Raw genomic sequence first — 26,431 nt, 5'->3', positions numbered from 1 at the left:
TCAACATATACAACTATGGTCTAGAATCTAAACCTACTTTTCTGCATTAATTTTCAGTTGAATGTACCTTAATAGGATACTCACTTAATAAATAATTAATGTTACCACACGTCTTTTTTGCATATACTTACATATTTATTATGTCATTGTCTTCAAATAACTTTCCATTTAAAGTGCGATGTCTGGGGAAGGTCTATGAGAATAGTTCAGTAAAAAGACGGACCACAAAATTGGTTTGTACTATTATTGTACTTGTCTTTCAAACTGAAAATAGAGTTTAATTTGACAAATTTATTGTGAAACATTTAAGAATAAAATTGGCATATTTAAATTATCATCCTATTTCTTAAAGATTGACAGGTTTTCCTTTTAATTCATGTTTTAGAAACTGTCCAACTGGTCCACGAACACTTTTATCCAAATTATTTGCATAGATATCGTAAGTCAATTCGTCCAGATCAATTTCTTGATCTGATTTTGCTTTTTCAGTTGCTTCATTAACTTCTTTTTTCACTTGTTCGTCAATTTCCTTAAAAAAAAAAATAAAACAAAATCAGGTATCTATTTTATTTAAAATTAAACAAAAATAAAGGACAAATTCGATCTTTAAGCTTACATAGAATTACAGTTATTTTTTGAAAAAGAGGTCATGAAGATAGAATCACTAATTCTTACCTTTAACTCTTCATCTGTTATCAATTGAAGTTCAATACATTTGTTTTTAAATTTTACTATAGGGTCTTGTTTTTCACGTACATCTTGTACTTCTTCACGACTCCGATAGCTAACACCGGGATCGGACATTGAATGTCCCGAATAACGATAAGTTGACAATTCCATTACAATTGGACCATTATTTAGAACATAATCAATAGCAAATTCTGTGGCATTGCGCACAGCAAGAATATCCATTCCATCTACCCAAATACCTGGCACAACATCTCCTCGAGTATAGTAATTGGTATTGGATGCTGCACGTTCTACTGCAGTGCCCATACCTAGAAATAATAATAATAGAAATAAATTCAAATTCAAAAGCTTAGTAGCTCTAATTCATATGAGTTTCAAGGAACCAAAAATGGTTCTTGGACCTCAGCGTAGCTCAGGAGCTGACATTCCTAATGTCCAAATACTTTATCATCAGAACAACTTTATGTTAAAAACTACATTCAGGTTTTTCTATAAAAGTTTTGTTATGAATGCTAAATGTAATAGATTTTTGCCTTTTCAGTACTTTTTATACAGGGTGTCCCAAAAGTAATGGATCAAACGGAGTATGCTAATAGGGGATCTTAAGGGCTCTCAGATTTGATAACTTGTTCATCCCAAATCCTTACGGTTTTCGATTTAATGCAATTCTTGTGAAATTTCGAAAAATCTCGACTTTGCAACAGTATTTTGCTTCCTGCTGCCATTATTGATTTTTGTTTTTTACAATTCTTTTACTAAAACATTGACAAATAATTAGGAACAATTATTTAATCAAAATATTTTTTATTCAATAAGCCATTTCGATGCAAATTAACTAACAGTTTCAAGTTTAATGAAAAATCAATTTTTTACTTTTATTTGAGAGCAACACCACAAAAAAAATTTCTATGGTGTGAGAATGGTTTATTATTTTAAAAAGTTGCCCTGTTATTGTAGTTTTCAAAAATGTATAAAAGTTTCCAAAGTTGCAGTTAGATCGCAAGATATTACAATTTGAATTCAACAAAACAGGGTTTTTCAGAGCAAAAGACAACCAAAACAAACACATTTTCTCGAACTGTTATTTGTTTATTTTTCTTTGAACAAAAGCCTCTATTTTTGTTTGTATTTTTGCTTTGAAAAACCTTGTTTTGTTGAATTCAAATTGTAATATTTTGCGATCTAACTGCAACTTTGGACACTTTTATACATTTTTGAAAACTACAATAACAGGGCAACTTTTTAAATTAATAAACCATTCTCACACCATAGAAATTTTTTTTGTGGTGTTGCTCTCAAATAAAAGTAAAAAATTGATTTTTTATAAAACTTGAAACTGTTAGTTAATTTGCATCGAAATGGCTTATGGAATAAAAAATATTTTAATTAATTAATTGTGCCTAATTATTTGTCAATGTTTTAGTAAAAGAATTGTAAAAAACAAAAATCAATAATGGCAGCAGGAAGCAAAATACTGTTGCAAAGTCGAGATTTTTCGAAATTTCACAAGAATTGCATTAAATCGAAAACCGTAAGGATTTGGGATGAACAAGTTACCAAATTCTGAGAGCCCTTAAGATCCCCTATTAGCATACTTCGTTTGATCCATTACTTTTGGGACACCCTGTATACAAGCTCATTATAACTATGTATACGTAACTATGTTTTATGAATAAGAACTTATGTAAAGTTGAATTGAATGAAGAATAAACTATTAATTTTTAAGCGGGTTCTAATAATTATATTTGTATTTTTACGGAAAATTGAAAATGAATTCAAGAAACTTTAAAGATTTAAATAAGTCTTGCAAATTCAAAAATTGAGTTGATAATAGGTATTCAAAAAGAAATAAAACTGCCAAACATACCGTATTTATTATTTTCGCAGATAAATATAACTGGCAACTTCCACAGATAGGCTATATTGTAGCTTTCAAAGACTTGTCCTTGATTGGCAGCGCCATCACCGTAAATTGTCAAGCATGTACCACAAGTTTCTTTGTATTTGCTGGCAAATGCAATTCCTGTTCCCAATGGAACCTGCAATTTTTTTTTTAACATTTAATCAAAACGGTTAAGCAAGGGATCAAAAGACGTTTTTGGTTTTTGGAACTTGTTTTTATGTTTTGGTAAAAAAAAAATTTACTGAAATACAGGATTTTAAATTACAATTTTTAACTTCAAAATATCGCTTAAAATACACTTTTTATATGAAAGCTTAAGTTAAAATCTATAAATAAAATTCTCATCTAAATACATAAGTATCATCAAACTAACAAAATTGAAGTTTTACTTACTTGACCTCCAACAATACCATTGCCACCATAGAATCCCGGAGCATACATATGCATAGATCCACCTTTTCCACGTGCACAGCCTGTTTTGCGTCCAGTAAGTTCAGCCAAAATTCCATGTGCCGAAACTCCCATAACATATGACCAGCCATGAGCTCGATACGATGTTATTATACTATCACTATTACGCATTGCAGCTTTCATTCCTATCAACAGAGAAAGTTTTAAACATGTTGCTAGAGGATATGCATACATGTCGATGTCGCTAATGCACTTGGATATTGTTTAGTCATCATTTAAACAATAATTGTCCATTGACGATGAAAATGAATGTTGTAAGAAGTGTTATACTTTTCATGTGTTTATTTTGACCGTGTGTAATTAAAAACTTCTTTATATACTTACCAACGCAACATGCTTCTTGGCCACTATACAAATGGCAGAATCCACGAATGATTTTATCTTTATATAAAGCCGATGAAGCATTTTCAATTCGCCGAATTGCAAGCATTTGTTGATAATAGTTTTTAGCTTTCTCTTTAGTAAGAGTGACACTTGTTGAGGGTCCATTTTCCAGTTTATATAATTTATATGGCTAAAGATAAAAATAATTATTTAAACAATAAAGAAATATGTACATATAGGAATATGTAATTCTTTCAATTTTAATAAGCACAGTTTTAAAGCTAAATCAAAAGCAATTTTTGCATAGGTAATCAATCTGGTTTGACGCAACTATTTTTTACTTTAGTGCCACAATTTTCATTTATTCCCACCACTGATAAATTTCTTGGTTTAGCAAATACAAAATGTAGCTTTAAGGCATTCAACACTAGATACTATTTGGTAATTAATATGATTTGATTGTTTTGATTACTCATACGCCCTAGTGTACCATATAGATATTTTTACAGTGTGAGTTGGTATTCTAAAGCGAAAGATGCGACAACAAAATTTTGGTGTAAAATGAAGAAAATATTTGATTATGTGCATAAGTAATAATTAAAAAATTAAAAACTTTACGACAAGAAAATATAAAAACTAATTTTAAAATCAATTTTTACTCACTGGAACTTCCAAAGTTGCATTTGAAGAAAAAGTGTTCGTGTTTTTAGAAGACTTCCATGTCTGGAAGAAACCGAAATATTTAAAAATGATTCCATCTTTTGATTTTGAAAATTTACTGACTTTAAGAATATGCGATATATTTAATTTTTTACTTTTTGTTAAGCAAAACATTTTTAATTTTCTTAGCACAATAGGCGGTTGTTCTTGATATTATACTTATTTTTTTTAATTGATTAAACTTCAAAGTGAAAAAACGAAAATATTTTTGCTTTTAATTCAAAGATAACTAGATTTGTTTACTTACTAAATTAAATTTAGTAAGCAAGTACAAAGAACAATCAAAAAGTAAAAAGTGTAATTTATCTTAATTGTTTGAACCACCAATGTAGGTACATACCTATTTACGAACAACGAACAGCTTTATATTTTAATTTTTTTTTAAGAAATTAGTCTTATATAAGCCACTGGAAAACGGGTACCTCCTCCAATGTAACTTTTTCTATGTATTGCAATTGTTCCGGTCAAAATCAACCGATTTTGATTTCAAAAAATAAAAAAGTAGCTTTTCAAGAACGTCTATCTTCTGATATTATTTTTTTTAATTTTTATTTTTATTTTTTTATTTTTATTTTATTTTTAGAAAGGCCGATGTAAAAATACATACCTATATATCATTTAGAGTTTTTTAGTGAGATTATCGAAAATGACTTGTTTGAGTATTCTATAACTTACTTGCGTAAAAAATCTCACATAAATATTTAGGTACCTACACAACAAAAATTTTAAACGAAATCAGTCTGATATCATAGTTTTATATTCTATATTCAGTCTTCGTTGTAGTTTTTCAAGTGATAAGCCAACTACATTGGTTCAAAAAATGAAAAAGTACAAGAGTAAAGATTTTTAAAATTACATATAGAGTTTTTTAAGGCTGGAAAAGTTAAAAAAAAAAACTTTGCATAAATCTTAGATTTTGGTTTCAAAAGCAATTTGTATACCTCTTAAGAAATAATTTTGGATTTCTCAAACATCACAGCCGTAAAAAAAAAAAGAATAACTAACGGTAATATTCTATAATCCAGAGGATATGATAACCAAAGGCTTTGAAAACATCAAATCTTTTCCCGAAGGCCTATAGTACACATATCGAGATAAATTTAATCTCCCATACAAAATTCTCTCAAAAATTTAGTTGAGCTAAAATTTATTTGAGCATTTTAGCCCTGTTGTGTACAGATTATTCAGCTAGAAAATCACACAGTGTATAACTGTTATACTCATTGCGTGAGACGATAATTAAAAAGGATATCTCATGTTTGAAGATGACAGTTGTACCCTCTCATTTTTTTAACGTTTTATGTATAAATACAACAACAGTTTTTCAATTTGATTTAATTTTTATGTAGGGCATTCATATCCAGTGTTTAATAAGCCCTGTTCCATTGGAGGTGGTAGTCTACTAATTAGCCTTGTTTCTGTGGGAGGTGGCAAAGTTCTACTAGTAGTTTACTGGCGATTTTCAATGGAACGCACTTTCAACGAATTCAATACAAATCGTATCTACTCGGGAAGAAGAGCATGAGTAGATGATAGTACTAGATTAACCAAAACATCTACTAGTAGTAAACTACCACCTGCAATGGAACATGGCCTACAAAGGAACAAACACAAAAATTCTTTTTGTAGAAAATAAAGTGGCATCACTTTAGTATAACAAATATTCGAAAAATCTACTACAATACTGATCCAGTTGCTCTCAAACCTCATAAACAGCTGTTTCTTCTTTTGACACTTCTATTTTGACTTTTTATACATAAGTTGAAAAATTTCCATCATGAATTTTATTCCAAATATTGTGCGAAGGTATTATTTAAATTTACTATAATTTTTAAATAATAACTAATAAACAAATTAAATTTAAGGTGTGCTACCGTTTCGGTACAATTGTTGTTTACCCGAGAGGCTCATGCTTTCGACCGCGGAATCTTGAAAACCAAGGTTAGGTGTCACTTCCCAAAACCAAGAGAAGTTAAAAGAGTAAAAGTTCATGGATGGGATACTAGGATGTCCACCCCCGAAGGAAGAAGAGTTTTAATGAGAAGAATCTTAAAAGGACGGCATTGTTTAGCACATTAAAATTAACTAATTATTCATTTTTTTTTTGTTAATAAAAACTCTTACTGAAATATAAGACTTTAGTTGTTGCTTACCCATAGTTAACCTAAAACTTGACCGATTATTTTAAGAAAGGTTAGATTTAAATATTTCTCAGTGGCAATTTTCACAAACTCAATTAAGGACCTGTTTGAAAATCAGATGCAACAACGCGTAACTTGACCGCGTTAAATCGAGTTAAATCGATTCTATAGAGCAACGTTAGTAGCTTATTTGGCTCAATCATAAGTTCTCCATTGGAAACCTAGGATTAAACCAAGTAAGGTAGTGGCGATACTCGATTGTATCAGGTTATGTAATGGGCCTCAACCAACAAGAAGTGTCTCCAACGAGGTAGATCTGAAAATAGTTAACTATAGTTATAGTGACCTATTTAACCCAACAGAATACCCGTTTCTTGTGCTCGGGGTAATTCATACAAGGTGTTCGACTTAACTCAAACTAATGAAGCTACTATTGATTCTATAAAATACTTCTTTCGCTACCGTTATATATCGCGATTGCCATCCTGGGAACACTTTCGTTGTGAAGAGGGGTGATATTGGTAGCAACTTCACTCTGAACTGAAGACCACAGAAGACCTTTTTTTATGAAAGAGTTCCCTGGTATAATAAGTTTAAGCTTCGTCTTCCACGTTGCGAATAGGGCTTGGGATCAGTGTTGTTCCATGTAGACAAAAAATGTAGACTACACGATTGTTTACGCGTAGACAATTCATCATTGTCAACATGTCAATGTCTACAATGTAGACAATAATTTTTATTTTAACTTTTCAAGTTTTTGTTGCCTTATTAACATCTACAGATTCAGATGGCGTTGGTGATTTGGATGGTTTGCAAGCATTCCTTTCCCAACTGAAGCATTATGCTATTAAAAATAATATGATTTTATAGTTTGCTTTATACATTTTTACTTTTGCCTGTGATTCCCGCTGGAGCCACCTGCGCAGAGCGCAGTCACAGATATTATATATTTGCAACATCCATCCACTACACATATTTGTTATTATATTTCATTAAAAGGAAACCCAGTTCATCAAAGCCTTTATTTTTGAATTCGAGCCGACATATTTCAACAACAAAGTACTGAATATTTCAATATTGAACTTAAATCGTTTTATAAATTGAAATAAACCACATAAAACAACCATCAAGAATGACAGATTGAAATGAATTGTCTTCATTGTCTACATTGTCGACTTTGTCTACATTGTTGACACAATTGTCTACGTATAAATGTAGACAATCAAAGTCGACGCGTAGAGGAACAACACTGCTTGGGATACGAAAACTCGTCGGGTTGGTGCGTAGGTGTTCATACGCTCCACATGACCTAGCCATGTTAACGGACGAATTTTCAGCTTTCTGACCAGGTCGTTGTCGCTGTAAGTCCCGCGTAGCTCGTGGTTGTATCTTCTCCGCCGATGCACACTGGCCCGAACATACATAACTCCAAGAATTTTTCTCTGAAAGCAACCCAGGAGGTTTTTATCCACTTTTGTCAATGTTCATGCCACCGCCCAATACAGCAGGAAGACAGGGATAATTAAGGTCTTATACATGTCTTCGTTGGTTCTTTGAGAGGGCTTTACTGCTTTTATCTGCTATCTTAGCCTGAAGAAACAGTGATGAGCAAGAGTTATCCTTCTGATGTCATTGTGCGACTATTTCAAAATTATATTGTTACAGTGACGAAGAATACCATCCGAAAATTAAAATTCATTTTCTCGACATTAAGATCGACGTTATGTCATTAATTTTATTAAATAACTTGCATTTTATTGATACCTAGTTAACAGTTCGCCTGCGAGAAAATGGGAAATATCTAAAACCACACATGCACACCATGTGTGCGATTCCAACATTTTGCGTAATTGGCTAATCAATTCAAGTTGCTCATTACTTTTTTTTATTTTAAACCAAACAATAAAAATATTCTTAGAACATTCAGCACCATTGTGAGTTTCACATGGAAATTTTTCCACCCAAAATATTCACATGAAAAAAAAAGTTTAAAATGCTGGAAGTTTGTCGAACGTGAACAGCTTTTCGACCAGAACTGACAATAGGCGAAAAGCGAAATTTAATTGTCCCGGGTGGTATCTTGTTCGCGTGAAACTCATAATAGGGCTGATTGTTATAATCCACTTTGATTTGTAAAATTAAAATAAAAAATTATTGCGAAACTTTGATTGTTGGCCATTATTTTTTTTTTGTCTTCCTTTTAGCTTTTCTGGTAAATTAGCTACAAGAAATTTTTAGTGGCGACCAATTCTTAAATTAGCGATAAAAAACAAGTTCTATTCACAACCTGTTGCATAGTGGACTGTTTTAAATATTTTAAATTTTCTTTCGCTATTGAACTGTCAATAAGGCTCCTTTTGAAAAGTATAAAATAAAAAAATACAATAAATAAACAATTATGCATGTGTATTGTCATCTTCCACAAAGTCCTTTGCCTGTTCCCTTGTAACACAATCGATGTGACTGACCTTATTTCTAAAACGTACACCATAGAATTTATGTGCGTTCTCAAGCAATTCGGGTCGGAAAGTTGTTGTAATAAACTGTGCCTTGTCACTCAATTCGTGGATCATGTCTGCAACTGCTTTTCTATGTTGTGCATCGAGAGCCTTAAAAAAAACAAACAAAATCAATCATTTATAATATTAAAATAAAATTATCAACCATACCTGATCGATTTCATCGAATAGATAAAATGGAGCTGGATCACACTTTTGAATGGCAAATATTAGTGCCAAAGCAACCAACGACTTTTGGCCACCAGACAATTGATTCATTTCTCTCATTTCAGCATCGATACCAGTAAAAGACACTCGAATACCAATTCCAGTAAATGCATCTGAATTAGCAACTTCCTGTTCAGCATCTTCGCCATCATTGTCTTTAGTTTTTAAAAGCAAATAACCCGCACCCTGAGGAACGAGTTTTTTGAAAACTTTTGTGAAATTTTGTGCCACTTGTTTGAATGTGAATTGTATAGCTTCGACTTTTTCCATTTCCAACGATTGCATCAATTCTCGAATTTTTTGATCTCCAATATCAAGTTCTTCTTTACGTTTATAGAGTTTTTCCTTTTGTTCGGAAAAACTTAAGAACTGATCCAAAGCTTTCTTGTTTACGTGATTGTATTTTTTCAAATGCTGATTTGCTTTTTCTAATTCTTTGAAGAGATTTTTCAAAGACATACGCTGATAAGCTGGATCAACTTGTGGGAGGGCTCCTAAGCTGGCAATCTTTTCCGTACATTCGTCGATCTTTTGATGTAGGAGATTCTCTTTGGCGGCCCATTTTTCCATCTTTTTTGAATCCTCACCGATTTTATCTTGTGCTTCTTTTTCTTTTTGTGTCCATATTTCTAAGTCCTTTTGAAGTGTTTTTTGAGACTTAACTGCTTCTTGAACTCTTAAATATTATTAAAAAAAAAGAAAACAAAATATGATAAGTAAAGTATTATTAGCAAGAAATGATGACCGTTTTACAAACACCATTCAAGGGATATGAAAAAGGGTATAAACAAAATTTAAACAATATTGTCAATAATCAGCAAAGGATTAAGCTAAACTAAAAATTTGATTGTAATTTAAATTCATATTCACTTCTTTTCCATTTCCTCCAAATCCTGATTAACTTTCTTGATTCGCTTTTCGGTGCTGACCAATTCATTTTTACAATTATTCAACTTCCTTTTTCGGTCTTCCACTGATATTTCCTGCAAGGCTTGTATCAATTCATCTCGTCTTCTAAACAAATTATTTGTCAACAAGTTGTCCAATTTATTCTTAATCACTTCCAATTGCATACGTTGTGTAAATGCCTCTTTATTCTCTTGATTCAATCGACGAATATCATCATTTAATTGATCAACTTCACGCTGATCTTGCGCCGATAATGTAGACATAAGCTCTTGCTGTATTTCAGATTCAAGACCAGCTTTGGTGTTGTTCATAGCCTCCAAACTGGCTCTACATTGTGCTGCCGATCTTTCTTTTGGAGCTCGATACTTTTCTATTCGCAACAATTCCTCTTTCATTAGACGAATATCACCTTGGACTTTTTCGAAGACATCTTTTGCTTTGCCTTGTTTTGTTTCGGTTCTTTGCATCTCTGTTACAACTTTGTTAATGCTAGCTTCAGTTTGTTTCAACTCATTACGTAACGAAGCTAGTTCTTCTTCGAATGTTTTTATCGTCTCAGAGTATTCGGTTCGCTTTTTTTGCATTTCCAAACGGGATCGCGAAGTATTGAAATAACCACCGGTTAGAGAACCTTTCGAAGATACCTGATCTCCGTCTAGAGTGACACAATCAAGACCAGTGCTTTTTGCCAACTCAGTGGCTCGTTCCAAATTACGACAGATGAGAGTTTTGCCAAAAATATAACGCAATGCCTTGTCGTACTGCTCATCGTATTTTAATTTTGAAATCATCGGAATTGAATCCGGATCGTCTGGATAATCATGAACTTTCACTTGCAGACGATTAAGGGGCATGAATGTTACTTCACCAGGAAGCTTCAGTTTGTTCATCTCTTTAAGAATTTGCGTACCAACTCGATCGGACTCAACAATGTGATGAAAAAGACGGTTTCCAGCAGTTACCTCTACTGCAGTGTAAATAGTTTTGTCGCAACTGAAATTCTCAATCACGGGACCGTAGTAAGCCCTTGCTGTGTCAGGAAATTGTCCTCCACGTTCCAAGAAACTATCCAACACTTTACGTACCGAGTCTCTGCCATTTAAAATCGGCTTTCCAGCCATACTACGCAAAGCTTGGTCGGACTTGGAAAGTTCTTCTTTATGAGTTTGTAGTTGTTGTGTCATCTGCGTCTCCTTGCGCCACAATTCATTCCGAGTTGCTTGATATGTGTCCTTTGTTTTTTTCAACTCATAGTACTGCTTGTTATGCTCATCAATCTGCAAACGAAGTTGCTCTACTTCAGCGGTTTGTTCTTCGATTTTCTTTCCTAATTCTTTCTCTGCATTAGCATCTCGCTTCAGATCATCCAGAAGCTTCGTGTTATGATTGATTTTATCTTTAATCTGCTTGTTCAGCGATTTCAACTCCGTCTGAATCCATTTATCACGTTCACTACGCGATGCAAACTGTGACCCACGCCCTTGTTTTGCATACAGTTCCTTTCGTTTTTGCTCTTTTAGAGCCAACTCTCTGGCGCATTCTTCTTCTTTTCTTTTCATCATCTCATATTTCGGCTTCACATCCTCTAATTCCTTCTCTTTCTCTGCAATTGTTATCTTTAGCCGTTTGAGTTCTAGGTCAGCCCTCTCTTTCGACTTATTGTCTCCTTGGACTTCGTCATTTAAATCAAGTATAGTCAAATCGAGTTTTGTCTTTTCTCTCAAAAGCTGCTGTTGCTCAGTCAACAGTACTGAACGGTCATCTTTCGTCGTTGAGACATCTTTCTTTGCATCTTTTAAGGATTTTTGAATACTTTTGATTTTTTCCTGTGCTTTTTGAATTTCTTGATTATACTGTTTTTGTTTATCTCCAGATGTTTTACGTTGCTCTTGCAACTCTTCCAAAGCTCGTCGAGTTTCTTTCAGCTCAGTTTCGTGTATAATGTATTCCAATGTACGACGTGCTTTGTCCCATTTTTGATATTCTTTAAGTTCTTCTTTTTCTTCTTCTAGTGTTTGTAGCCGATCTTCGATTGTTTTAAGATATTCGGTAATTTTTTCAACTTTTCCTACAGCATCGCCAAGTATGTTAAGAGACTCTTCTTTGCGTTCATCATAGACTCTTGTACCAGCAACTTCACGAAGTAATTTCAAACGATACGAATCAGCTGCTGTGGCCATTTGATTAATTTTTCCTTGCTTCACAATATAGTATGGATTGGAATTAGAAAATCCAGCTGATTCAAGTAGATTGACAACTTCTGTACGTGGGACAACTTTTTTATTAAGAAAATATTGATCTTTTTTGGCTCCAATAACACGTCGTAGGTAGATCTCATCTTTGTCAATCTAAAAAAAATAGAAACAAATAAATGAAAACAAATTTGTTGCAATCAAAAGCTATATATGAAATGGAAGATTTGAAAAATTGGTTCTTTTTACCTAGTTACCTCACCTTTAAAAATTGATTTTTAATTTTGGATTAATTGACCGTAACATATTAACTGTGTCTGCAAAGCTATTAAATAGCATCGTCCACGACATCTACAAATAAGTCCAACAGTGCAGAAATGAATTCGCAAGTAACACTTACTCAACAAACTGCAAACCAGGTCATAGTGGTTTTGAACACAACAAAAGGATTGGCCCTCCTGATTGGCTCGCTACGGAAGAAGCGAGCTAGGTGTCGCCTATAAAAAACTAACACTGCGAGGAGACATCATTATGGAAATGGGAGACTTGAATGCTAATTTTTGCCTTGATAATAAAGGGTTAAGACATTTTATTAGTAAGCATGAAGTTGACAATTGCAATAATAACGAAAGATTTGTGGATTTGAGCAGCACATACCGTCTTCTGGCAATATGTTGAACAATAGACGGGTCAGAAAATAAGCAAGGTGTCTACGAACAGGAAAGTATCTTCTAAATAAAATTGACCCCACGTTTTAGAAGCAGGCTTCTAGATGTTCGAAAAAGACGATGTGCCGACATAAAGCTCGACTGAGACCAAAATTTAATTGTAGAATATAGCCAGTCGTCAACAACTTCCTCACAAAATGAGAACAATCTGTTGCTCAGAACCCGACTCCAATGAAAAGCACAGGAGTTTTGTGAAAAATGGGCGGTCTTGTGCAAGGAAGAGCCAATTCTTTGCTTTCTAGAAAAGAATAAGTATCCGATAATAAAAGTATAAGGAAAAGAGAGTTTAGGTTAGGTTAACGTGGCTATCAGCAGAAAAGCCGATTTACTTAGACCATGGTTGGTCTGTTGTGATACCACAAGGAGAAGAGAGGCCCGAGCTAAAATCTACTTACCGCATGAAGATTAAGGAGGTTGGCTTAGAAACCAGAAGATTTTACAAGCAGTTGTGATAGCAAAAGAATTTATAGAGGAGCTCACAGCTGTTCAAAGATAAAAACAACACCTGGTGAAAGATATAGATGGTAACTTGCTAAGTTCAAATGAGGACCAGCTCAGAAGTGGAAGAAGCATTTCGTTTCGGTTTTAAATCGCGTTTTCAATGAAAATGTACAACCAACAGTTGCTGACATGTCCGAAGCAACATATTCCCGATTGCGTACCACACACCCAGTAAAGATGTTATTTATTCTGCGATCAAAGCACTTAAAAACAACAAGGCACTTTGATTCGACGGCATTTCCGCTGAACTGTTGCAAGCAGCGACAACGCATATAGTGAAATATAGAGACTTCGTCACCGAACGCTTACCCGAAGAAAAAAAAGGTAGACTTGTCAAAGTGTGAAAAAAGAAGAGAAATTCGGGGTTTGCCCGCAGTTGCTAAAATAATAGTAAAAATCATTCTGGTACGTAAATAAAGAACTCCATATATTTCGGAAACCTGACTTACGGTTGTTACATATTTATAATAATCTTGTATTTGCACTTAAGGGTACAATAGAAGATGACCTGATATTTTGAAAAAAAATTAGTTGGGAAACAAACATTTCATTTCCGAGCTGAAGTGAATTAAGTAACGGAGACAATGCTGAGCAGTAAGGAAGGAACTTGATCAGTACAGATAAAATGGCATATACTCTTGATTCTCGATATAAGCTTCCTAAAGACTAAACCATACCCTTAAAATCCATCTTATGAAAACAAAGATTATAATGTAAATTTTAAAACTACCTAAAGATCTTTAAAAACAAGCATAGCACTATAGACATAAACATCGAATGGATAACTATACTTACAGGTACACGATTATCAGAATTATCAAAAATGATTTCCACATAAGCAGAAATAACCCTAGCTCCAGTACCTTCGTGCAATAGGGCTTGACGTTGTTCTGGTCGCAAATGTGTAAATTCATCACTCAATACAAATTGGATCGCTGTAATAGAATCAAAATTACACATTAAATTGTGTGCACCAACAAAACAAAATCCAGGAACAACAGCAAACAAAACAAATAAAAAATACTTGCCATAGAAAAAGTTACTTTTGCCCGATCCATTTCGTCCAACGACTACATTGTGCCTTTTATCAAATGGCTCCACAACAGTTTGATCTTTATAGGATTTAAATCCTTGAATAATAATCTGTAAAATAGAATAAAATATGAAATTTCAATGTTTATTATTTCGATAATTTCACAAAATTGTATTCCACGGAAGCGTCTTTAGGAATGGCGCTCGTTTGGGTAGATGAAAATATGCCACTTTGATGTCACAAATTCAAGTCCAATTTACCTGTTTTATGTGCATGATAAATATGAATTTTGTTCATTTGTTTGATGTTCTATAAATTAAGTTTAAGTTTAAGTTTTTTTTGTTTATTTATATTAAAGAAAAATTAATAAAACACAGCAAATGCAAGAAATTTTCCTCTTTTTGTTGATTTTATGCGTGCTATGTTCAATGAAATAAAATAGTTGTGTTCACTTACATGAATTTGAAGTTTTGTTCTGAATCTAATGTCGAACATTGTATATATATTTCTATAGTACTATCATGAAGTCGAATTTAGTATTAGTTCATGTCGCCACTTTTTTGAGGTGGCGCTCAGTGTGTTTTTTTCATACAAATTCTGATTTTTCAAGTCACCACTAGAGTTCCTAAGATCGTTTTACTTCATGATAGTACTATGGAAATATATATACAATGATGTCGAATTCCTTTCAATTGAAAAATCGAATTCTCGGCGATGTCGAAGCGAATTTTTTCTGAAAATCATGTTCCATAGAAAAAAAATTCGCCTCAAACAAAGCGGAATTCGAACTTTTTTTAATCCCTCTTTTTTGAGAGATTTACACGGATTTGCACACACACTTGGAACATTTGACATTTCTCAAACGTCAAGCTGACAGTTTTCTTCGTGTTGTTTGTTTATTTGAGAACATCAACTTCAAATGAAGAGTAAATTTTAATTAATATTTTTTCCTGGCATAGTTCTTGTGAAAAAGTCAAATAACTGTGACTTTTCTTCTCGTAATTATCATCAGAGAATTTTTTTTCTGTAAAACCACAGCATACGGCCAAAATAATAACCTTCTACTTCATCTTCACTCAGATCTTAATAATAACTGCAATTTCCCTTTGATTCTGATTAAAGAAAATAAACAAAATTATTGATCAAAGGAATCTCTGGTTTGATTTTATAGAAATTGTTTTGGTTTCAGCTTGACGTTCGTGTAAAAATTGTTGTCATATGACACACATACAATCGCAAAAAGAATTCGGTCTGTTTTCATGTTCCTTTTTAACACCAAAAATTCGATTTTTTTGAGGCGATTCAAAAAATTGAAAGGAATTCGACATAATTTAAGGGCTTAAAAGAATGCGTTGATCTATTCTCAGATGTCAAACAAAACAACTATTCAAATTCGCTGAAGAATGAATAATTAAACAAAATATTGTAGCGCGATGGGCTTTCAAATTATACATAATAAGAAATATATACATACATTCTAATATGGGGGTGTTTCCACTCTAGTCACCTGCGGTTTCACGTTCACACGAGTTGACTTACGACGAAATGCTTCGCCGCACGGTGAAAATCGGCATTAGACCCATTTATTCAATTATTTGATACGTTTGGTAAAAATTGTACAGACTATTCATCAGAGATAAACGTCAGAAATAAAATAGGTTTTAGGGCCAGTTGTAAAAAAAATGTGTATTTCGTAATTCAGCAAATTTTATCTTTGGAAATCGGTGGTAAACAGTTGATGTTTAATATTGTTTCAAAGTCCATATAGTCAAATCCATGATTGAATCAAAGTTAAACCACAGCTAATCCACTGAAATTGTCAAGTTTAATTCCTGAACCAAGGCTTAACCATGTTTTTACAAATAACCTTTAGAAGATTTTAATTGCTTAACCATGGTTTAAATATTTGTTCAACAAGATCTGAAATAATTTTACTCTCGTTCACAAATTTTGAGAATTTTTCAGTTTGCTACAAAAAGTATCCAAACAGATCTAATTTCAACAAACTGTTATATTTCAAAAGAGGTGTATTGGCATCACTTTTTTATCACTTGTTTCCAACTTAATTTTTTAGTGTCAGAATCAAAAAATGGCTGTGTAGAATTCCTTCATAAAATAATTATCCAATGCAAATAAATATTAATATTTTCCATTAATAATAATACAAAAATTAAAAAATAATTTTATCACATCATGGCAACATATATTAACACATTAAAACATTTATTTGAATCATACAAATTATGGGTTGCCCAGAATCCCCAAGTAATAACTGATGTTGAAACAACAGCCAAATGGGTGTCCTACTTCATTGCTGGTAAAAAAATAATAAAATTCAATTTCAAATTTTCTCAGCACAAAAATAATAATTTTTCTACATATTCTAGGACGAATATCGAAATCATCAATTGGCACTGAATTAATTTATACTCTCTCCAATTTGCTTATATTATTTAATGATAAAATAATTGAAAAAGCTCATGAGGCAAACAGTGTTGTTGAAAAGTCAGGCTACCGGTTAAAGGTTATTCTAACTACATTGGAATATTGTGAGGTGCTTTTGGAAACATCAGCAAGAAGAATTTATGGTGAAAAAGTCAGATGGACAGTTATTATAACTATTCAAACAATTAAGTGAGTTGTTTTCATGAATTCTGTAATTTAAGACCATATAAAGTTGTGTTCCTTTTTACTAACTCAATTTAAGGTTTATTAAGGTTTAAACCTTCATAGGAAAAGAGAAAGTTAATGCACATTTTCGAAATTTGTATGTTTTTTTTGTTTTGTTTTATAGAGCACTTGGAAGATATTTGCTTCTTTTTAAATATTCCGAAAGCATCATTCGATCGCCCCCAATTAAGCAATTAAATCGCAAAACTATCCAACAACAAAAACAGTCTGATTTCGGCCTAAATGATGTACAAAATGGAGTTGTTAAACTGGAACGATCTGGGCGTGTCATTCGAAAAGTCGAAGGTGCTCCTCCATTGCACTTTAGAAATTGGCAATCACTACAAAGTGATGAAACAGCAAAACAAAAAACTGTGGTTTTATATCAAGCAGAAGCCTTATACATTGCCAAACCATTTTTACATTTGTTGTCAACTGGATTATTTGGCACAAAGAGTTGGAAGAGTTATTCCATGGCATTAGCTTTGGATATTATGAGGTATACATTGTCTTTGATTTGTTTACTTTATTTTCTTATTTATTTATTTGAATTTGTTTTTGTATACTTTAAGCATTCGTTTATATTACAAAAAACAACATTTATTGACAAAAGAACAAAGATTGGAATTATCACGGAGATCGTGTAGTGTGTTGATGTTCTTGTTAAGATCACCATTTTATGAGGCTGTAAGCAAACGTAAAATTGATTGTTTAATTGATTTGTTTGCAAATAGAATACCATTTGCCAAAGCTATTTGTGAACCACTCAAAGATTACATTCCACAATGGCAGGATACATATTTTTATATGTGGTCAACATAGTTTGATTTATTATGTTTGGCGTTAAGTTAAGTGGGTAATTTTATATATTTGTTGGATGGGATTCTGTTGGAATGGTAACTCTTTAAAAGTTGAGTTAGTTTTTTATTTTATTAAAAACGTACCTTATTTAAAAAAAAAAAACTTTAAATTGGATATTATAAAATAATAATAAAAAAGTATTTTTTTATTCATAATTATTATAATCGCAATATGTTTTATTTTGTAACATTTATGTTAACGTATTTTTTGCCTTAATTGGAAACAGGTATGTATTTCCAAAAAAAACAAGATTGTATCTATCAATCTGATTTTGTGAAAAAAAAAAATGATTTTGTTTTCGTTACAGACTTATTATAGGTTACACCTAACTGAAACTAGCCATTGAAATTTCATCGCTTTCTGGTTTTCAAAAGTAAACGTATTTCTGTTAATTTTCGGCAGTTTTAAGCGCCTGCTTACTACCAACCCTATAATAAAGTTTGTCAGCCGTTAATAAATAGTCAGCCCTAGCGAGGTATCCGTCGTTGCACAAATTTATCAGATTTCATACGAATCAGAGAGTTTCACTAAGGCCGAGTATCTTGCTGACGAAACTGCCAAGTCTTAATTATTAGCACGGTGCAGTGGCAACCAGATAGAACCGTGCTTTATCGTTCGTTGTTCCAAAAACAACTTTCTATTATTAACCCTCTGTCGGCACACGGGTGCGAATTTGGCAGGACAAAAATAAAAAGTGGTCACAAAAAAGTGTTATTATAAGGGTGAAAATATTTTTTTTTTGGAATTGTGAATACAATATTCGAATTCCTCGGAAAATTCTACATCAATTTCATATATGATTCTTTAAAAAATAGTGAGACCGAAAAAAGTTCTAGCGACATAAAAAAGTATAAACCAAATTCGCAAAAAAAGAGGTGAGCCTACAGAGGGTTAAGAAATAGATGAAACACCAAGTCACTTTAAAAAAGGTGCTGCTGAACATTTTTCTGATCTGAAGTTGTCCGACAAAATTTCTCAAACATGTGATTTTACTAAAACTGTTGAATTACTTCAAAAGTAAGCCTTTAATTGCAAAATAGAAGAAACGAAGAAAAAATTACAGATTCAACCATTCATTTCAAAGAGGTTTGAAAAATCGAAAAAATGTTTTTTGTTTGTTTAAAACAATTCATGTCTCATTGTAAACCCGAGTTCGATTTCTCTAACGACTTTAGCCCGGAAAGTTACTTGAAGCACGTAACTAACTTCAAGAAAGGTGAATTGAGGACCTTGCATCAAAAGGGGGCAAATCCAAGCCAAGTTAACTTTTTGTGAAAAATTACAAAAAAAAACGTTGAAAAATTAATTATTTCACGAATGTTTAAAAATCACATGCTATCAAAAAAATTTCATATATTTTTACATTTTTTTAACCAAGTTTGAATAAAACTATATATAATATAGTTATACTTCGATTTTTTTTAAATTTTGGATTTGCCTAAATAACAAAATATGGGCCAGCTCCCCTTTTGTTGCTAAGTCCTCAATTGCTAAATAAGTTCGACCTGAGCTTAGTTGCAATCATTACGAGAATGTAGTTTTAGTAAAATGTCTTTATAGTCTTTTGAAGAAATTCAATACCTACTTATTGACAAAAAAAATTATTTGTCTGTTAAATGTCAGAAAGCGAGCAAAAGTTCAGTCTGGTTGAACTTTTGCTCGCTTTCTTACGTTTCCTTACGTTTGTCAAAAAAAGCGTACGTAAAAAAAGCGTCATTGTGTGAGGATACACAGATTTCCTATAGTTGAACTTTTCGCAGTTGTCAAAATCGACGGCAAAGCGTGATTGTGTTTCAGCTTTTAACATAAAACGGCGAAACTGAAATTGCTTCTATTCTTTTCTGATAGCATGGTGATTTTTACAATTTAGTTCAGGCATTTTTGAGTTGAAAATAAACACTAATCAGAAACCATTTCTGACCATCTGAGTGAACTCTTCATACTTATATTTTAATGAGTGAAGGGAGTGGTTACCAATATTGTGAATTAATTACCAAATTCTTGTCGGCAAAACGCAATTGAATTTATTATTTATACAAAAAAAAAAATTAGTAAAGTATACAAAAGCCATGGTATAAATAGAGAAGGTATGATCATTAGAAAAAACTCAGTATCGAGAACTGTCAAAACTTATGGCTACTTAAGGTTTTGACAGCCCAGCCCATTGAAATTGTTGTTGTAAACAAATTTGTCTTGGAAATTGTTGTTGCTTTTGACTTTGCCAAATGCCAAACGTCAAAACCTTACTACCCCATTTTGTAAGATGGCGGCTCTAATGATCATACCTTGTCTTTTTATACCATGTACAAAAGCGACTATTTCTTTCTTTCAATGAATAGCCACCACACAAGTTTCTTTATCACCTCCTTATAAAAAGTTGCATCGTCTAAAAGCACTAATAAGTTCAGAATACTGCATTACCGTCTTTGTATAACATAATAAAATGCCATCCCTGATAATTGTATAACAGTTAACAGCTAATTTTTGACATTTCATTGACGTTTTTGACTTGACTTTTTGGTTTATTTTTCTTTCAAGTTTCAACTTATCATTTAGTTATCTTCTAATTGAAATAAAATACAATTCAAGTATTTATCAAACAATATATAACAGGTATTATTATAAAATAAATAAGTACAAAATCACCAATGTAAAAGACAATTAAATGAACAACAAATCAAAAGTAAAAATATTTTATAAAACAAATAATTGTAATAATCAATGTTATCTGTCATTCATTATCTTCATTAATGAAGTTTCTTTTTTTTTTTCTTTTGTAACACCCTCTGTGTATCTATGTTTATCTCGTCTCGTACACAACAATCGAAGTATAAATGTGTTCCCCGATAAATGCCTTTTTCCTCCATGTTAATAATATTCACTAAAAAGGGAAAAAAAAAAAAAAAAAAAACAAATAAATAATGAATCTAAGGGCGTACTCGCTCTTATAAACGAAAATGTTAACCTAACATACAATGTATTCACAAGAATCTGACTGAGCTCTCGCTCTAACAAAAAAAAAAAAAGAAAATGTATATTTGTATTCCGTACATACTATGTATATTCGTATCTCACAAACCTAACAAATGTTCAAGGCATTCTATCGTAGGGTTAGTTTGTAAGGTATCTGTAGTTTTTTTATTGTATATATGTATCCTAGTTTATAAGAGGGTGACAAAACGTCACACAGTTAACGTAAACAAAACTCTCTGTCATGAGCAAGAGTAGAAAAAAAAGAAAAACATTTTACTGACCGCCATGAGGCAAACATTGTATTCATTTTCATTACAAAGCAACTGAAAGAGCAGGCAATACATTATAGCCGCCAGTTTAACTTAAGTAAAGTAGTAAAGAATTGTTATTTTTAGACTAAGACAGCAACTGTAACCTAAAAGACTCAATAAAGAAATTCAATTCAATTCAATTCAAGTTTCAACTTTTTTAACACGTGTGTATTTTCATAAATAAGACGCAATAAAAACAATATTTAATTTTTCTAATAAAATAATTATTTCGTGTAGGCATTTAATAAAATAAAAAATTCATCATGGGTATGTGCCAGAGACGAAAAAAAATGCATTATGGGGATACCCATTTGCAGCGTAGATGGAGAGTTCGTAATCGCAAAAGGGACCTTGATCAGGTATTTTTGTTTTCTTCCAAAACCAAAACAAGTTTTGTTTTATTATGAAAAAAAAAAATGTATTTTTATAAAATTAACAGATTGATAAGGACATTCAGACTGGAGGTGAAAAACTAATTAATCAAGAAGTTGATTTAGATAAACCCGGTTTCGCTCAATTCTATTGTGTACATTGTGCTAAGTACTTTACCGATGATCATGCTATTCAAGCACATTTCAGAACAAAGGTAAGAATACAAAAAATATATAAATAAATGTTTTGGCTAAATTGGGAAGTGTTGGTTTCAACCATGATTTTACTTACGGGGCAAAAACTTTGCTTCATATGTTCCGCATAAGATATCCACTTTGTTTTGATATTAACCCTCTACTGCATGAATTAATATTAGCGGACGAAAAAATTAAAAAATGCTTTACATGGGTTCTTTTGGTTGTTTCAAAACGGGTTTCATTAAAAAAATTTGTTTAAATTAATTTGTTTAAAAAATTTGTTTATAAGCCAAATTTGGCTTCGTATGCATTAAGAAGTAAGAAATTTTACTAATTCTATTTATTTAGATTATGTAAAGAATAAAATTAAAAATATCAAGAGATAAATATTTAAAGGTTAAGAATTAATTCAAATTTGGCTCATTTTAAGCCATGGAACCGAGAAAAGCAATTTGTTTTTTCCGTTATATATATTTTTTCTGATTCACATTCTTTCCACTGTCAAAGTAAGTCTTGCTCCAACATTTTCACCCACTCCTAGATCTTAAAAAAAAACTTAAAAGTAATAAAATGATTGAAAAATATTATAGGTGAGCCTCCCTCCCCCTTAATTTTTTGTGGTTACGCCCCTGGAAATGGGGTTAACATAAAAAAAATATCTAGAAGTGAAGGGGCTCCATTTCTGAAGTAAAACATAGCTTTAAAGCAAAATAAAAATGTAAAGGAACAACATTTTTCAACAAAAAAAATTTACAAATTGTGTAGATTTAAGGGCCATTTTGTTCACTATTGCTCAACTTGTAGCAAACTCCCAAGTTGACAAACTTGAGAGTTGACTATAACTTGAGAGTTAAAACAAAAGTTGAGAATTGATTTTGTTCACTATCGTTTTCTCAACTCTCGAGTTTGTAAGTTGAAGTTCCTGTAATTGGATAGAAGTGAAAATATTCAAACGTCCGTGCGTCGCGTCCACAGTGATCTAAAGCAGAATTTTTTAACAAGAAAACTAGAAAAATAACTTCTTGCAAACCCATATCATCAAAAAAAAATATTGAATATTTTCGTACACAGAATGTTTTTATTTAAAGGTTTTAATAAAATGCATAAGAAAAAAAAAAATGGTTTTAGTTTTTGTTTTGTTCTTGAATTTTGTTTTATGAATTTGTTCTTTAAATTAGCGGGGCAACATTTTGCATTGATTCCTCTAAAAAGAAAAGGTAATGCCAAAATTGTGTTGCTTTGGATTATTATTTTTGTTTTCACAATAAACAAACAAAATTTTGACAGAAAAATAAAAAAAAAAAAAACATTTTGAAGCAAACTCCCAAGTTTGGTCGGCAAACTTCTACTTTTTCCGGAAGTTGAGAAAACCGAAAGTTGATAAACTCTCGAGTTGAAAATCGAAAGTTAAAAACGTCAACTTCGAGTGAATAAAACCAAATTCAGAAGTTGAAGATAAAAATCCTCAAGTTATGTTCAACTTCTAGTGAACAAAATCACCCTAAAACCCCTTAATGCATACGAAGCCAAATATGGCTTCCGTACTTTTTGCCCTCTCAAGACCAGGCCAATAATTCTTTTTCAATTGGTTCATAGCATACATAATAAGACAATCGATCAAAAATAAATTTTTAATTCCACTTTTCTTACCAAACAAACGCAGTAATTAACACTTAAAGTATGCAGTAGAGGGTTAATGGTATTCCAAAGATTGTGCTGGTTCTGTTGGCATAGGTATAAACTTTTTTCAAAAACATTATTGCAGCAGTTCCATGATAGTAGCATCATATTTTGTTTCTTTTTATTCATAATTGTTTGCTCTTGAAAAAGCAAACAAAAACAGTCGTTATTCGGGTGTGGCTTTGTGATAAGAAAGAGTCTCAAAAAACCATGGGCTTTTTGCATTATGATAAGACGGTCTTATCATGAGCACGTCCAGTCAAAATCTAAAAGCGTCTGAGAAAAAAATGACCCAACAAAGGAAGCATTTTGTTGTTTTTTTTTTTTTTTTCAAAAACTCATAAATTTGATTAAATAGCCATTTGATTAAATACTCCGCCTGTCGACATTATTTTTCTCAAATTTTTTTCCTCATCCCCAACCTTGTTTAAGATCGCCCATAATAAAATACACTAATAACATAAGTAAATTTAATTTAAAAATAAAAAACATTTCATAAAGTAAGCAGTATTTTCTATCAGAAAGTGAAAAACTAATTGACCCTCAATTCTCTAAAGAGCACATAAGAGCACCCAATTTTTGTTGCATTGGTTTAAGGAATATATAAACTAACTCATAAGTTTCAATTCATATCGGAATAACGGTGTATAATAAAACAAAATCATTAAAGTTAAAAAATAACTTAACAAAAATAATAAGATTTTATTTGCTTGCCCGAATTGAAATAGAAAACACCATCTAATATTTCCAAAATTTTATTAATATCGTTAATAAATAACTGAAGAAGAATTCTCCATTTAATTTTTTTTTAAGTTATCACAACACTTCAATACCAAGACACGATCGAAAAATAAGTGCAGGATATTGACCCATGTTTATTTTCCACCCACTTTGCCAACTTTTTTTAGGTCAATTTTGATTTTCATAAAATCGACTTTTGAATGTAGGTTGATCGACTTTACCATTATAATATTACTATATATCAAAAAATGCAATATATATATTCACGAAAGTAATTGTCGGTCTCCAGATCAACTAACAGTCGACCAAATCACATTGAGATTGTCCCCAAACACACTTCCAACTTCCTGGATGTAGGTACCGGATTACTACCTTATTTATTGTTGCTTTTGCCTTGTTGCTAAACTCCTATATATGTACGTCAAAAAAATCAAATATTTTTTTTATTTTATGCTCCGAAAAATCAATTGCTAGGCACCTCTAGAAGATACTCACCAAATATGAGCTCTTAATAAAAGTGGGAAAATCTTCCTCTCGCAGTTTTCCGTTTTTACATGAATCTCATATTAAAAAAAAATCATTTTTTTATCAATCGACCTTTTAGCAAATTTCATTAAATATTCTTGTAGGAATTCAAACGGTCTACAAAAAAGGTTTCATACACTTTTTTCGTTTATATAACCGTTTAAAAGATATTCGAGGCCCAAAGTTTAAAAAAAATCGCTTTTTTATTCTCAATTTTATAACAAATTGAAAAATTCGTATCCAAACCCCAAAGCCTATTGATTTCAATAGTTTTTTTTTTGTAACATCTGGATTTGGATACTATTATCTTCGGAACGGTTAAAGCAAACCGATATATTGAAAGCTTTGTTATGTGGCTTCAATCGTATTTATTGAATAGATCATATTAGTGCTTTTCAACGGTTGTTCATCAAAATACTTTTTTGTGAAATCTAGAATATTACAAGACAAGCTTTTGTGCTTAAATATTCGAATTACCTGATTTATGCGGATGATGTTACAATCTTTAAAAATGTCTCTAGTATTTGTGATTGTAAAATGTTGCAATGTGACCGTAATTTATTTTTCCACTGGTGTGTTCGTACCTGTTTGTTCCTTCATATCAATATTTGTAATTTTATGAATTTTACAAGAAAACTTCCATAAATTCCTTTCAAATGTTATGCCATTTGTTATATGGATTTTCCTTTGAATAAGTCAAGTTTCTTTCCTTGGTGTCTTATTTGAGCTTTTGTTAGACCATCCCGGAGTAGGCTTGTGAGTTTTGGCCACCTGATTATGAGTGTAATAATATAGCAAGGTTGGAACGAGTTCCACAAAGATTTTTGAGTTTCGCTTTGACAGGCCTAGGCTGGGGATAACCATTACGATCTATTAATCTGTATTAAAATAAATAAATAACGTTGAAAGCTCCCAGAAGTACGCCGTTTTTTTGCCATTATTGAATGGTTTTTGTGCAAAACTCGTAAAAAATTTGTTTTTACAAGTTTTCATAGATATGCGTTGAAACTAACATCGCCAAATCTAAATACTTTCTCATAACGATATCTTATGTTCGCGTTAGTGAATAACCTGTCGCTTGGAAAATATTTTACTTAAAAAATCTTCCTTTCTAATTTTGTCTCGTTTTATAAAAAAAATATTTTCATTTTTAGGTTCATAAGCGTCGTCTAAAGGCTTTGGAAGTTGAACCATACACGATTGAAGAAGCTGAACGGGCCGCTGGCCAAGGTAGCTATGTTAAACCCAAAACTCGTTCCATAACCACTCAACCATCGAAAGAAGAAGCTAAAGCTGGAAAAAGATTAAGAGTAGAAGAGAAACCAGAGACACCAGCCAAGAAGCGAAAGACGGAAAAGACGGAAAAAATGCAAGAATAAACAAATCAACAAAAGATCAACCAGATTAAACAAAAAACAACAAAATAGAAAGTGAATTAGTTTTGAAATGATGTACATACATTTATTTTGTATTGATATCAGAAGTATTATCAATAAAGAAATAATAATTGAAATGCTCAAACAAAACAAAAAACACACAAGACTTTGTTTTGTATATTGAAGTATATTTTATAATTCTTAAACATTATCGGTATTTAACGTTAATCTTAATGGATACACTAATATATAATAATTCTAAACACTTTTTTAATAATATTCTTTGTATTGTGTGTAGCTTCGCCTCGCGACTAGTATTTTCTTTTTTTTTATTTTTATTTTGTTTTAGTTAATTAATCTCCTTGTATTTTTGTTTTGTTCAATTGT

General features: G+C 31.8%; 4 protein-coding genes and 1 long non-coding RNA gene across 8 annotated transcripts; 2 read left to right on the top strand and 3 right to left on the bottom strand.

The window, feature by feature from the left end:
• Positions 1–230: 230 nt before the first annotated feature.
• Positions 231–4,321, bottom strand: LOC129910048 (pyruvate dehydrogenase E1 component subunit alpha, mitochondrial-like). The gene is made up of 7 exons (XM_055987293.1): positions 4,172–4,321; positions 4,052–4,111; positions 3,389–3,578; positions 2,987–3,189; positions 2,558–2,729; positions 676–998; positions 231–529 (listed from the first exon to the last, which is right to left on the bottom strand). Exons 1-7 carry the CDS (start codon positions 4,220–4,222, stop codon positions 347–349), a joined length of 1,182 nt encoding a protein of 393 aa, XP_055843268.1. The 5' UTR covers positions 4,223–4,321; the 3' UTR covers positions 231–346.
• A 4,317-nt stretch (positions 4,322–8,638) lies between these two features.
• On the bottom strand, positions 8,639–14,767 carry LOC129910049 (structural maintenance of chromosomes protein 3). Its single transcript, XM_055987294.1, has 6 exons — positions 14,599–14,767; positions 14,334–14,448; positions 14,101–14,240; positions 9,846–12,232; positions 8,919–9,651; positions 8,639–8,858 (listed from the first exon to the last, which is right to left on the bottom strand). The coding sequence occupies exons 1-6, from the start codon at positions 14,611–14,613 to the stop codon at positions 8,646–8,648; spliced, it is 3,603 nt and encodes a 1,200-aa protein (XP_055843269.1). The 5' UTR covers positions 14,614–14,767; the 3' UTR covers positions 8,639–8,645.
• A 1,662-nt stretch (positions 14,768–16,429) lies between these two features.
• Positions 16,430–17,992, top strand: LOC129909874 (peroxisomal membrane protein PEX16). Its single transcript, XM_055987001.1, has 4 exons — positions 16,430–16,655; positions 16,726–16,972; positions 17,133–17,507; positions 17,581–17,992. The coding sequence occupies exons 1-4, from the start codon at positions 16,532–16,534 to the stop codon at positions 17,828–17,830; spliced, it is 996 nt and encodes a 331-aa protein (XP_055842976.1). The 5' UTR covers positions 16,430–16,531; the 3' UTR covers positions 17,831–17,992.
• Positions 17,993–20,348: 2,356 nt separating this feature from the next.
• On the top strand, positions 20,349–26,208 carry LOC129908497 (zinc finger protein 593 homolog). 3 transcript variants are annotated; one of them, XM_055985019.1, is made up of 5 exons: positions 20,349–20,416; positions 21,309–21,317; positions 21,391–21,512; positions 21,593–21,739; positions 25,823–26,208. In XM_055985019.1, the coding sequence occupies exons 3-5, from the start codon at positions 21,417–21,419 to the stop codon at positions 26,045–26,047; spliced, it is 468 nt and encodes a 155-aa protein (XP_055840994.1). In that variant the 5' UTR covers positions 20,349–20,416; positions 21,309–21,317; positions 21,391–21,416; the 3' UTR covers positions 26,048–26,208. The 3 variants fall into 3 exon arrangements, with proteins under 3 accessions (XP_055840994.1, XP_055840993.1, XP_055840992.1); XM_055985018.1 differs by lacking the exon at positions 20,349–20,416 and having other exon boundaries at positions 21,294–21,317; XM_055985017.1 differs by lacking the exons at positions 20,349–20,416; positions 21,309–21,317 and having other exon boundaries at positions 21,324–21,512.
• On the bottom strand, positions 20,459–21,287 carry LOC129908498 (uncharacterized). Of its 2 annotated transcripts, none has more exons than XR_008771289.1 (2): positions 20,835–21,287; positions 20,459–20,750 (listed from the first exon to the last, which is right to left on the bottom strand). It is a non-coding gene; the product is annotated as an uncharacterized LOC129908498 (long non-coding RNA). The 2 variants fall into 2 exon arrangements; XR_008771288.1 differs by having other exon boundaries at positions 20,844–21,287.
• Positions 26,209–26,431: the final 223 nt, after the last annotated feature.

The sequence above is a fragment of the Episyrphus balteatus genome, chromosome 2 (genome assembly GCF_945859705.1).
Source record: "Episyrphus balteatus chromosome 2, idEpiBalt1.1, whole genome shotgun sequence".
Lineage (NCBI taxonomy): Eukaryota > Metazoa > Arthropoda > Insecta > Diptera > Syrphidae > Episyrphus > Episyrphus balteatus.
This window is presented reverse-complemented; position numbering and strand designations above follow the sequence as displayed.

Coding starts and splice junctions, on each gene's coding strand:
- LOC129908497 (XM_055985019.1), top strand. CDS start 21,417: ATGGGTATGTGCCAGAGACGAAAAAAAATGCATTATGGGGATACCCAT. Junction 21,513..21,592: donor GCAAAAGGGACCTTGATCAG/GTATTTTTGTTT, acceptor TAAAATTAACAG/ATTGATAAGGACATTCAGAC. Junction 21,740..25,822: donor AAGCACATTTCAGAACAAAG/GTAAGAATACAA, acceptor TTTCATTTTTAG/GTTCATAAGCGTCGTCTAAA.
- LOC129910049 (XM_055987294.1), bottom strand. Junction 14,241..14,333: donor CAAAAGTAACTTTTTCTATG/GCAAGTATTTTT, acceptor ATTCTATTACAG/CGATCCAATTTGTATTGAGT. Junction 12,233..14,100: donor ATTCTGATAATCGTGTACCT/GTAAGTATAGTT, acceptor TATTTTTTTTAG/ATTGACAAAGATGAGATCTA.
- LOC129910048 (XM_055987293.1), bottom strand. CDS start 4,222: ATGTTTTGCTTAACAAAAAGTAAAAAATTAAATATATCGCATATTCTT. Junction 999..2,557: donor CTGCGAAAATAATAAATACG/GTATGTTTGGCA, acceptor TATTATTTCTAG/GTATGGGCACTGCAGTAGAA. Junction 530..675: donor TAACAGATGAAGAGTTAAAG/GTAAGAATTAGT, acceptor TTTTTTTTTAAG/GAAATTGACGAACAAGTGAA.
- LOC129909874 (XM_055987001.1), top strand. CDS start 16,532: ATGGCAACATATATTAACACATTAAAACATTTATTTGAATCATACAAA. Junction 16,656..16,725: donor GGTGTCCTACTTCATTGCTG/GTAAAAAAATAA, acceptor TACATATTCTAG/GACGAATATCGAAATCATCA. Junction 16,973..17,132: donor ATAACTATTCAAACAATTAA/GTGAGTTGTTTT, acceptor TTTGTTTTATAG/AGCACTTGGAAGATATTTGC.